Genomic DNA, 13616 nt, shown 5'->3' with positions numbered 1-13616 from the left:
GATCGTAACGCAATTAATATGATTAAGCAAACGACTAAGTCTAAGTAAGATGTAATGAAAGATAAAGGTCCTTACCAAAGAAAAGTGAGGAAAACCTTGAAATGAACTAGTTTTTAGAATGATTTTGCAATGCAAATAATGTTCTTCGGTCGACTGTTTTTTCAATTCTCAGAAAGTGGAACTGGAATACATGCACTTTCACTTTCCCAGTGATAGTACGATGCCGACTAATTGAGGTTGGTGAATTGATTGTAGGCGTTACTCAAATGAATATTCATTCGATATGATGAACTTCGCTGGCTTTGTCACCAAAGATACAATTTAAATTTTTTTTACAAAAAGTCAATTCACTTTCCTATTTTGTTTGATGGTATCCTTTTGACAATGAAAACGAGATATTGAGAAACGATAGTTTTAATTAATTATTTCCCTCAAATTGCTTCAGAGAGCCTCATATTTCAATAATGTTTCCTAAAAGGAGCTCAGCTTTCGCAGTAACGAAATTTTTTAAAGGAAAAAAACGAAGAATAAGAATAGTGGAGGGAAAATACTATGAAATTGCTAAATATCCGTCATAATACGAAAAAAGAAGTTATTTTTCATAAAATTGCTAAAAAAAACAATATTCCCTACCACGATAATCAAAAGTTACCCATGATTGTAATGATAAATTACATAGGCAAATTTACATAAGGAACAACAACTGAAATAATTCACCAAAACAAAACCAGAAGTGGACTGTACTCAAGGGTATTTTAGAATTCTTAACAAAAAGGTATCACATATAGTACGAACAACTTCAAAAAGGTAAGTATTATGTTTTCCATTAGTATAATGAATTATTTACGTATGCGGGTTTACATGGGGACCGTGATATAGTGTCGGAATGGATGATATTTTCGCCTCTAAGGTATGCATGGACACCAAATATTGATGTAAGTCTCGGCTTTCAATAGTAAGGAGTGAAATGGAATCGTGTCTGAGTCATAACGCACAAAAATTAGGCTCAAAGGTCAAAAGGTAGGCTTAGACGAGGACAAAGACGAAGCATGTGTGTAACTCGGAGATTCCAACGACCGACGTACGAGGTATCGCCGAAATCCTTTTCAGAAAGTTAACCTTTCCATGAATTCAACTCATTTAGAATTCTTGGCTCCAAAGTTATAAGTGAGAAAAGGGTGATATATCCGCCACTAAAAGACGAGCAAGAGGCTCAGATTGATTGCAACTATTCTTGTTTTTTATCGCTAAATATGACTGATATATGTAGGTTTTCAAAAGCGCATAATACTAATATTTTGCCGCATTGAAGAGAGATATCCGCTGGAAGAATACGAAATGTATAAGGAAAATAGAAACGTCAATTTTATGTTTAAACTTTTATTAATCTTAAAAAAATCTTTAGGAACCGAATAAGGATTTATAGGAACGGAGGTCCCGAGTTATAGATCGAACTATTTTTTGCTTCTTAAGCTCTTGGAGTTTCATGGAGCGATAAATTGTTGCTTGGAGTTAAATTCAACATTTATGAGCCCGCAATTGAGTGATGTTCACTGTGACATCAAAAAGGCCGCTATACACGGTGAATGATCATGCCAAATGATCACGTGATCATGCGAGCAAAATAGAACATGTTCTAATTTTCACTGAATGATCATGCGCATGACGGTTCATTCACAAATTTTTCCGTTTTACACGGCGAATAATTTCATTCGCATGATCATTAGCCGTGTATAGCGGCCTTAATGTAAAGCATAGGTACATGGTTGCTAAAAGTACTCATACCCGGTTAAAGAAGCTTTAGGAGGGTTGCAGGGCATCGTAGAGGATATCAGAAGTATATGAATTCGGTCTCAACGAATACGAGGAGGGATTTCAGGGTTCAATTCATGTAACATCGCACTTCTCCCTCGATCCTACTACCTCGCGAGAGTGCCTGACCGAGAGAAAGTGCCGGAAATTCCAGTTTTGTAAGCGCGCAGCCAACGAGCCTTCGCCATCCGTGCAGATCCAAAGCGGGCTGAAGCGTGAAAGATCGCTCTCGCGTGGCTTCCACGTAACAGAATTCGCAGACGTTTCAGATGAGTTGCATTTCAATCTGACTCATGTGATCGACCATTTCAATGCAATTTCCATTTCAACGAATTGTAAGCCATCGGACGTTACGGACGAAAAAATGTACCTATTGTTCAACGGCTAAGAATTGTATCGGTTGAGGACGATGATTCGGACAGGTGAAAAAACGGGCTATTTGTTTCTTTTATCTTCGAATCACAAAAGAAAACAAAAAAAACATGCGTCAATTCAAATTATTAGCAAAAAAAAGCACAATTTTTTTTAATCTCCTAAAATTGAGCTAAGGGAACCGACGTACCTTGAAGTAAACGATAGCATGATTAAAGAGAGTCACACGGGTCATTATTGCAGGACATACGATAGAATTTTACAATAATATAACCTTATTCACCGTCAAATTTGTCGAGGCACTCAGCTCATAGATTTTAAGCAAGATTTAGTATTATTCGTAATCCGGAATCAACAAACTTGAGCCGTCTATGCCAGAAAATGTATTCAATAAAGTTTTTCTTTGCAACATAACCCCTGCAGTTGTTTCATATTTACTGAGGGAGTTTGTGAGCATAAATCACAAACGGAGAGCAACTTTACTACTTTAAGGAAAGAAAGGCAGAATTAAAACTTTTATTTTAGTGGAGAAAAACTTTTTCCGACCTATTTTGGGAAACTTAGAACATGGGCATTTTTTAAAGTTTAACATTCAGAAAGTAGACTTTCCGTGAAGAGTATGGCCCACCCTCATTATCACCACTGTCACGCTCACACATGTTGAGTTAGAGGCAAATGGCCCACACAAAGGACTAGGCTCAGCTTACACTGGAGTGTTTACTCTAAATGACTCTCTCTTCCAAATGACCGCCTTCCCTCCCATTCAACCCTCGCTAAGCAGCCAAAGCCTAACGCCCCTTCCCGGAGTTTTCAGTGTTGTTTTATTTCAAGACGTAAGAAGTTTCATCTTTCCTATTGTGAATGTAATTATCTTTGAGATATCATATAAGGTGTTAAAGGTAAGATGTTAAAGATGTTAAAAAAAACTTAACAAGAAAAATAACTTAATGGCATAAGAATTTAGCCATCAATTCTGCATAACATTTTTTTGAAGTAGCATAACTCTTCTTGCAAAATTCTTGCAGCGAGAAAATTATTTTGTGCCTTACAATTTTGGCCGGAACTACTAAAATACTTGATTTCAAAAAAACTTTCATCAAAATTCGTCTCTAATTGAACAATAGCGGTACTCAAAAACAGCACGTACTTAATCTGGGCGTTCAACATATTGATCAGTGAGCAGATAGAAAATTTTTCAAGCAAATTTTCGTAGGAATATTCAAGAAAGATACGCTTCAAAGAATATCAATCCTTCACCGCAAAACTATTTCCACATTCTCTGCGGCGCCCTTTTCACAATACTCTAATGCGATTACCTAGTTCCGATCGATCGTTTCCGAAGCACAGCGAGGTAGCTGAGCTTAGCGGGCTCCTGATCGTGATTCGTTAATCCGAAGGGCATCCTCCTTACGTGTGACACCGTTTCCACCCATATCACACCCAACATCCAACAGCTAACATCCACAGTTCCCCCAACAGTCAAATACAGGCGCGTCTCAAGACATTATCACCTCAGGCGGCACATTGGACCCCTCCTCGTAACTCACTCCAGAGCTCCTTCCATGCCGTCATATTTAACACTAGAGTTCGCGTTCCCAGGATAAACTTATGGTGAAGCAGGTCATACGTGTACATCAAATCGTTTGCGGTCCAAGCAATGAAGGAGCTAGCACATGAATCTCGTGAGGGTATGAGGTAACAAACCGAGCGATGTTGCGAGCAGAAATTCGTAAAGCTCTCATTAAAGCTTATTAAACTGAATAATGCTAATGATACTCAGAAGAACTACGGGAAAACCAATGAATATGGAATGCAAAATGGATCCATGTTATAAAAAGGTTTATTCTAAGGCGACAGGAGAAAATGCTACAGAAAAACTTCTAAATTGTGAAGGCGAAATACCAAACTATTGTCATAAGTAGATTCATAGGATAATAGAAAGAAGACAATATCTTAACTCATAAAAATTCCAATATACGCAATCGGAAATGTTTAATACACACCTCAAATAAGTGACTCTCAAGACATAGAGAAGCACATTTGATATTAATTCTTAGCCATAAGCCATTGTGTTGAAAATAAAAAGAAAAGAAAACCAGAAGTACCCCAAGTAATGGGAGACTGGAGATCATAACTGAATAAACACCCACTTCATAATCTGTTGATAATAAAGGTCGCAGAGCAGTCCGTGCCCCCGATACTGTATTATTTTTGTATCTAGGCCTCCTTCCCTCCCCCGTTTTCTCACTCCCAAAACGAGAATCGAGTTCACGACCTATTGTTCTCGACAGACGCTGGGTGGCGCCGTATTTCGAGTGTCGTTTTGAGGACCAAAGCTCCGGGGAAAACCTCCCCGCGTCCCAGCCGAGAAAAAATTCAAGCCCACGCTACGCTCACGCAACGGGCCACATGGATTAAGCACCGTGGAAGCGGTATTACGATAAATCAACATCGTAGAAACGCAAAACTTGCGCGGAATAACATTTGTGTTAACACACAACTTATATCCCCATCTGTTATTCTCGTTAATAATGTAAGTAAAAGACAAAACCTATTTTATTTAAGTCACAACTGCCACCTCATTCACGAAGCATAATTCACCAACAAAGTTTATTTATTAATAATTACTTAACTTTTATCATACATTGGTTTCTGTTCAAGGGATGATGACATATGCATAACCTTACCGAACTTCAGGGTTGGCCCAGCGGAAGTTCAGCGACATCGAAAACGCTGAATCAAAGAATCCTCCACGATGGCTCACTGGACACATTTGAGGACCATACTTATTGCATATTTTTTCACTCAGTTCTCAAATAACTGTTACCTCGATTCAAAAGCCTTCTTTGCTCCTGATAGGAAATTCCAGAGTTAAATCAAATTGGATGCTACATGAATCTAACTAGAAACACGAGATAATGTCATAGTGAGGGATTACTTTTTGGAGGCCAAGGTAGGTAAGAGACTAACGGATATTGACAAGCATCTTCTAAATTTAGTTTTTTAAAGACCTAATTTTTTATCTCGCCAAAGAAGGCATCAAATATTTAAGAATACGTAAATTGAACTTTGGATAATATTCTCAGAGATCCGATCAAGTCATTTCTAAGGTTCCTCCGAGGTCAAAATTGGACAATTTCTTGCACGTGCCTATTTTAAGAGTTAAAAATTGTATGCCATTATACTTGTATTATCAAATATTCCTCTTTGGATATTAATTAATTTATACGTTCTGTAGCTCTATAAAAGCTTGAAATTTGATATTAATTTCTCCTCTTTCGATTGTGGTACATTTTATTTAAAGTTAAACTCAAAAGAATGAGTACTCGGCGGGACAGTAAATACTTTCAGGTTTATGGAGGAAGCGCATAGTTCTCAGAACTGGTAAAAAAAGATTTATCAAAGTAGTGTGTTTGCAGGACCTGTGTGAAAGAGTTAAGCCTCTTTATTGCACAGGAGTGAAAAGCTGTAAGGCTAATTTACTTTCTACTCCCAACGAGTGGAGTGAGCCTAGCCAGTAGTTTACGATCCGGTCTATTACTTCCTTGTCCATCAGCACTTAACTCCATATATATCGTAAGACCCGTCATGACGGTCTGCACCGAGCGAATGGAGAAAGTTAAGACATATCTCAAATCGAAGTGAGTTACTTCATCGCTGTGAACACTTGACACCTCCATTAACTGACGCCAATAATCAATATTCGCATAGGGAGTATGAGAACATTTGATTATTCTACAATATGTCATAGGAGATGTCACGTCATTATAAAAAATTGAGATCCTCATAATTACTTGCAATAGATATTAATTAAGAGAAGGCGTAGGGAGACAATGGAATCATATTTTAAGAATATTTTGCAGGATAATTCCTCAAAAATATGAAATTGATGTATGAAAAGAGATAAGTACAAGGCAACGCGCTTAATCTGCCTCAGGGTTTGGTTCTAAAGCACTGGATAGTAGGAATGAAAAGCTTTCATTTTTTCGTAATTAAACTTCAAGCTCAAACCATATACCTTATACGCAATTACGTTAATTTTTAAAAGGAAGAAAATCAAGATACAATTACTCTTTGGCATTTGGCTCTCCAAGGATTTCGACTTCCTCGGAGCACTGACGCATATCTTTCGAAAACCTTGAACGCAACCTTAAATAAGCCATTCGAAACATCTGGAATGGCCATTGAATATTCAGGTCTCATTTGTGTAACCCTTGCCTCGATCTCTTGGATTCTTGGGCGATAAAAATGAAAAAATTAATTTTCGATAGTGTAGGGGTTCTAACAAGTAAATCGGAAAGTACACTGTCGCTATAAGTGAAATCAATACACGCCATTAAGGACCTTCAGGTGATGCCCACGCAGGAAAGCACTGGATCGACCGCCCACTTATAGTACACTGTTGGGCGTATCTCGTATCCATTTCATTCGCGAAGCGGATTTAAAGTCGAGCAAGAAAATTCAACTGACACTTTGGTCATCGATTGTATTGTCAAATGAAACCACTCGGTAGATCTGTTTATCCGCCGTATATAGGGACACGGAACTTCAATATGAGGAGGATAAAAAAAAGTCCGGGGACATGGAAGAAATATTTCTATACGTATTATAAACAAGACTCATCCGCACGCACTGAGTACCTTCAAAATTAGATTCTGCCCCAAATGATTATTTTCATATGATATGTCATCAAATCGTGGAACAATGAAACCGTATTCACTGTCAGTGACAACCAACGATTGCTGAGGTTTTCTAACCAGATGTACGGTTTTTTGTCAAACAAATTTCATTTTGCGTATCAAAATTTCACATTCTAATCATTTTTCTCTTATCTTCACAGCCAAAACTTAACCATAAAGATATTATATGGATACCTAGAGATCATTTTAAAAACATAAATTAGAAATAAAATTAAAAACTGATAATGGTGGAAGTACCTGAAGGACACCCTTTGGTGACAGGGAAGATGAAAATACATATCGTAAGGAGCTTAAATAGACACCTTCTATTATCATAAGGATCAACCTGATGACTCCGAGCACACATGCTAAATTTGAGACAAGATATTTTTGCTAAAATCTCCTTCGTATCACTTTGCAAATCACTTTTTGAACTGGCTTTAATGATGGAAGAGGGACCCAATTTGCACTCAAAATGAACCGGACATTCTTTTGGCGGGGGGGGGGGGGGGGGGGTCAACCTGTTGAACTTAGGTCGCTTTCCTTCCCCATTTCTCTTCCGTATACGGAAAGGGAGAGTTAGTGGTGGGCTAAAAAGAGTGGGATAGGATTGCCTAGCCCAAGGGGAATTGAAGAGTGGGAACGAGCCAAAGGAAAGCTATGCGAATCCGATTAAAGCGGCAGGCGGTGGGCGACGGACGGCGACGTCATCTGAAGGTTGGCCAAACGTCCATACGATAATGTAGGCATGTTTTTTACAACCACCCGTGGGCATTTTGCGTACGGTGTTCTCAGGCGTGGACTCTACGGGAAGAAAATCACGCCTAGACGTGCTGAAATTCACTATTCGTCACCATATTGGGGTGTATGATTGGTTAAAAAGTAACTTCCCGTTAAGATCGGCCGAATACTCATGAGAGAGAAAGTTGGGAGAGGAGCAAATTTCATGTGAGCATCCTCCTCTGACCGGTCGAAAAAGTAGAAATCAAAACATTTTGGGAAAGATAAAATAACAAATGAGTATCTTTTAGCAGAACCACCAAGCTATCATTGAGCAACATACGGATCGCTTCCACAGTATATGCAAATTAATCAAGTTTGTTTTCACCTCAGAACACTGTGAATAAATTCCAAATACGAATTTTAGGTAAATTGAGTGAAAATATTACGAGCAAAGTATTAGTTGGAAACACTAGAGACATTGACCGTAAATTTTGAAACAAAGAATCAATAAAAAATAACATGAAAGCTAATTTAACTAATAAAATATTTTCAACTAGTTTGATTAATTTTTTTCTGAAAAATTAAGTGAAGGTAACTGCCAAAGATGTAAACAAACTGTTTGATGTTAGAAGATTTTTTTAGGAACTGTGATTGATTAAGCTCCGATCATTATCGATTTTCATATTTATTAAACTTTATCCTCCCCATGAATTCATTGAAATTCAACGTTACATTGAATTATAAACTTGATGAAGTCACCATATAAAGTTTTCCTACAGAAATAGAAAACTACTACAACCTTAATATAAAAATAAATGTATGAAAACGCAAATATGCAATATTCACGATTCCCAATATTTCACATTTTACATAAGGGGATTCCTAACCTCCCATTATCCGAAAAATATCTCATTATACTCACTTTTACGCAAACATTTTCCAAAAATTTAGCTATAAAAAACCTTTACATGGCATTAGAACATTATACCTATCAATAAAAATCGGTTTTGCTGGTCTAGATGCATCTCTTACGAGACTGAAATACGCTCACTAAGCTACGATTCTAGTTTTCATCAACTGATTCAGAAAAAAAATGCTCAAATTTTAATTAAATACTGTCTACAACAATTTACGACAAATTCCTTCCTTATTCACTAGCACCGAGCACCTACACACATAATATTTATTCCCGGCAGTGAAGCAGGGATCGTAAACATACTAGCTAGTCCGTTAGCTCAATAAAATCGCCAAATATTCACCTGAAATGACAAATTTTCACGTGAATGCCCTAGATCCTTTTGCAAACATAGCGCTTCAGCGTTGGAGTGACGGAAAAACGGCGCAAACTATAACGATGAGGTTAAAATTTTGTGTATAACGTAGTAGTGTTTTTTGATGTTTTCACCGGATGAAGAACCTCATCAATTCCATTCCAAATATTTCACTCCAAAGTACTCAATGGGAAAGCGCCATGCAATACACAATTTCAAAGAGAATGTAAAGCAACAGGAATATATATATATATAAATAGAAATAATGATATAACCCAAACGGACTCAAAAAATCTCACTGAAGTAAAATATACAACACAGACATTCTGATTACATCAGGACTTTATAAACTGCGACAAAAATTACTTACTTTAATATTTTAAAATTATATGATATAACATGTGTGTATGCCCATTTCTATGATATATTAAGTTTCATAAATGATTATGCTTGAAATGATGCTGTACTCAGCGCTACAAGAAATACGACTACCATTTATTGAAATTAGTGTTCACCAAAACCCATTGGTCAAAGAGAAATCGGAAAATGAGGCGTATTTTAAGCAATGACTCACAAATGTTGGTAAAAAAAATCAGGATCAATAATATGCAAAAGATTGTAATTTTCATACAACGATGCATTCGAATGAACATAATTCATTGATATGAATGCGAGACGGAAACGATACAGATTTATATCCGAAATGCATTCCTGAGAAGATTTTAATATCCCCCAGGATATCTGATACCACTCGCATTCCGAGGCAATGGGATCACTTTCGTAAATCCGACAGGTAGCTCTTGAAATTGGGTCCGCAGGGGGGCCCCGAGGAATCAGCTGAAACCCATCATCCTCAATTTGAAACCCCGGGGTCCGTCAATGCGAGTGAATCGGCGTGGGTTTTGAGCCCAACCACCAGGAGACTTGAACGCCCGGCTGAGAGTCAATGGCCGGCGCATGCCCACTCCACAGGTCGCTCACCGTCTTCCAATGGACCCGATCTTCTACCCAGAACTAGATCCGCGACGAATAGTATGCACGAGACGGGGATGGCTTTCTCAGGGAAAAATTCACCGGCATACGGCCCATTAGATAGGAATAATATATTAGCAGATAGGACAGCAAATGGGGGGACACGAGAATATAATATGGAATCCAACATGTATGATTGAAAGTCACATACTTTACCCTTTAGGAGCTAAGTTTTTCAGAAACTTATTGGGAATAAAAAAATTAAATTTGAATGATGCGGTTAATGCTTTACAATTGTATCACTAAACTGTCCTCAGGAAATATTTACTTACCCACTGGATTATGTTCCAAAGAAAAAACTACCTTAAATGAGAAAATTGCTCGAGAATAGGATGTGATTTGCCTCCTAAGCCAGGAAGGGAAGGTCTACATGAATGTACGACTAGATAACTTGTGCAATATATCCTTTGAGAGCTAAATTTCTCATAATATGTGGTTAAATAAACGGGAAAATTTGACTAAAATTGATAATAGTTAAATTTTCCCAATAAGTCTGTCAGTACTAAAAACAAATTTTAAGATATTCCTGAGGATGGTATATTGTAAAGAAATTTTTCATCAAAAACTATAAAATATGGGACAAATTCACGTAATTTACCCTGACAAAGCCTGTGGCCACCTAAACGCTAGATTGATTAACAACTATAATGCCGCGAAAACCTTCGTCGGAAACTTATCGGCCAGTTCAGTCAATTATAAGCTCCATTCAGTGTTGAATCCTGTAGCTATGAGGGAAAAATTATAGAAAATAATTGGCTACAGAAAATCACACGACCACAATTTCTTCGATAAAGGTCTAAGGTAAAAGGTAAAGGTATCTAAGAATGATAATATCTGAAAAATTGAATGGAGAAGCAATAAATAATCGACGGGCAATAAAATAAGTAATCACGAAAAAAGTCAGGTCCTGAATAAAATACTTTCAATCACCTTTCAAAGAAGTATATTTATAATAATTCTAGCATTATAGTATATTCGAGCTCATGGAAAATTATATCCAGAAAAATTTACATCGGAGAAAGTGATTACCCTCCCTGAACTTCATAGATAGAAGAATTTCCGACGAATGTGCAGTTATGAGAACCCTTTCGCTAGCAAGAGGTTATGCTTCGAGGACAGACTTCATGATTATTAAAAGAGAACGTCCGTCGCTATGTACCGCCGCAATAAACCGCTACAAACGAGAGGGAGAGAGGTAGAAGTACGCTATTTCACAAACATTGCTACGTAAATAAAAAATGCGTAGCTGAAAAGTCCAGAAACTAAAGGTGAACGAAAGCATGTATTTTATATTTAACTAGACGAAGAACTCACTCCGGAAGATGCGACTTTGTCTAGAGTCATGACAGACTGATTCAAGTGAATGATAAGGTATGAATAGAAATAGCTAGATAAATTCTGACTCCGGAACGTGTATGAGCGGAGTTCCCAATCAATTAGATCAAGAGAGGAGATATGGGCAAACAGTTTGGTTCTCTCATATGAACCTTAGATACTGGGAGATGTCCTCAACTAGGAAGTTCAAAGAAGTGTGTGAGAAAAGTCTTTTAAAAACCATAAGGAAGAGACAGGACAACTTAGTTGGCCACATCATGAAACATGATGGCCTGATGAAAGCAAACGTAGAAGGATAAGAGGAAGGGAAGCAGGGTAAGGGACGGCTCCGTGTGAGTTACATAGGACAGGTTATAAAGGATGTAAAAGAGAAGAAATACATCGCTATGATGAGGCTAGTAGATAGGATAGAGGAATTGAGAGCTGCGTCAAACCAATCCTAGGATTGTTGACTGATGATGGTGATGATGAACCTCAACTAATTTAGACGAACGAGTCCGCTAAACTAGAGACAGACATACACTTTTTCACTAACATTATAACGCAAACACAACTGTTTACCGAGATAGTCCGGTTTGAAGGAGGCAGAACATGCGGATTGTGTACTTTTTTGACGTAGCACACTCTCGCTCGGCGACCTTTTCCAGAGAGACGCGTGGCTTATTGATCCAAGTGAGAGATAAAATGGTGATATGTGTAGAAACAGCTGAATAAAATATGTGGGCGGAATGTGTTGCGAGTGTGCGCTGGGTTTTCGAGCGGGGCAGCTTCGTCGTCGCTGAGGCGGGGAGAGAGCTGCCTTCGCCCGGTGAGCTCGAGGGAGGAGAGAGAGGGAAGGCTTGGGAGTGTGGGCTCACACGGAGAGAAATCGAGGCCAGCCTTCTTCTTCTTCGACCTAGAAGACTCGGCTCAATCGTGCGGCGGAAGCCTCTCAGTAATTCGCACCAGACACATCGAGGCACCGAAAAAAACACTTTTTCAAACAGTCCTGGACCACTTCCGAAATATAATCGTGTATGACGGTACACGTCGACGTCAAAGATCTATTCCATCTCGAAGGGCTGGCTTTTCTTCTTGCGGCTGCTACTTTTTTGGTCTGAACTGGCGTGGGCGTTTTCTCTACGCAAAGCAGCGGAGGTCAGCATTCATTTCCATATACAGAAAACTGGGTTTTAAAAAGTGGATTCTAACATCTCGCCGAGTCGGAGTTTTTCAATCTAAATCCGTCCGATTTCTGCTCGTTATTTCCCTCCGTCAAGAGAGGCCATATGTTCGGCATCCGGCGTTCTCGGGCGTATTTTTGGTAGGCTGCGGAGGTATTCCACCGGGAAAAGGAGCAGCACAGTCTTCCGGGAAACATTTAGGTCGTCCACGAAAATCCAGGCACCACGAAACACTTGCAGGACCAGTTCTACCGTGGAGGAACAACAACACCACTCTTCTACAGACGTCCAATGGGTTTAGGCATCCGATAACTGTCCTCCACAGAAAGTCCTTGCTGATAGGAGGATCGATAACCATGGAACACACACTTGGGGATAAAACCATGTACCATTCGGAGAGAATAATCCATTTGCTCGCGAGGAGACTTCAACAGGTGCGGAACACGACAACGACCAAAAGACAACCACTGGTGGGAATCGACATATTTTCGCTCGGGGTAATTCGCTTGATCGATCGAGTACTCACCGGTCGCCATGGCTGTGCGCTGGACACAGCTCCCGGCAGGTTGAAGCGGCCCCTGCCGCCTACTCCCTCGGTCCGTCTCGCCTTAAAGAAACAAAACACAACCACCACTCTTTGTCCTTTCGCTGACGTCCTCCTTGTGCGCCGTTTGGCGTCTCGGGACAGACTGAAGGAGCTGCCGGGCCGGAGCTAGCCGTGAGAAGGGATGGCGGCGGTGGGGGGAGGTTGCCTGGGAGGAGAGTGGGTGTCGGAAGGTGGGCAGCGGAGGTGGAGGAGGAGGCGAAAGTGGAGGGGGATGTGGAGGGCAGGTGGGAAGGACGGGGCGCGGTGGTGGCAAGTGGCGGAGGGCAGCACACGCTCACGGCACACGGGCGATTTAACACGCGAGTACTAACGGCGCTGCAACGCGTCGGGGCGGTGCGCAATTGTGGGAGGAACGCCTTTGAGTGAGGCCGCGTGCTAAGGATCGAGCGCATTCTTACAGATCACCTCCTCGTTTAGGAATAGTCCTATCTTCATAGGAATTCTAACACCCCCTGCCACACGCCTTTTTAAGGCGGCTTACGAGGTAGTATGTGGATGTATTCTACTTTAATAGGTGAAATACTTTAACTTGCATGAAGTATTTAAGAAGTATTCTGGCAGTCTCCCCTCCCCTCATGAACTCTTTAATTCATGATTAGTGAAGCCGCGAGCTAAGGATTGA

General features: G+C 39.6%; 1 protein-coding gene across 1 annotated transcript in view; it reads right to left on the bottom strand.

Moving 5' to 3' along the window:
- LOC124159670 overlaps window positions 1-13057 on the bottom strand; it is a 309866-nt gene extending 296809 nt beyond the window's left edge. Inside the window, exon 1 of the mRNA XM_046535577.1 lies at window positions 12914-13057. Coding sequence (XP_046391533.1) covers window positions 12914-12923 — 10 coding nt within the window. The 5' untranslated portion in view covers window positions 12924-13057. The remainder of the gene's footprint in view (window positions 1-12913) is intronic.
- Window positions 13058-13616: the final 559 nt, after the last annotated feature.

Source organism: Ischnura elegans, chromosome 5, assembly GCF_921293095.1.
Source record: "Ischnura elegans chromosome 5, ioIscEleg1.1, whole genome shotgun sequence".
Lineage (NCBI taxonomy): Eukaryota > Metazoa > Arthropoda > Insecta > Odonata > Coenagrionidae > Ischnura > Ischnura elegans.
This window is presented reverse-complemented; position numbering and strand designations above follow the sequence as displayed.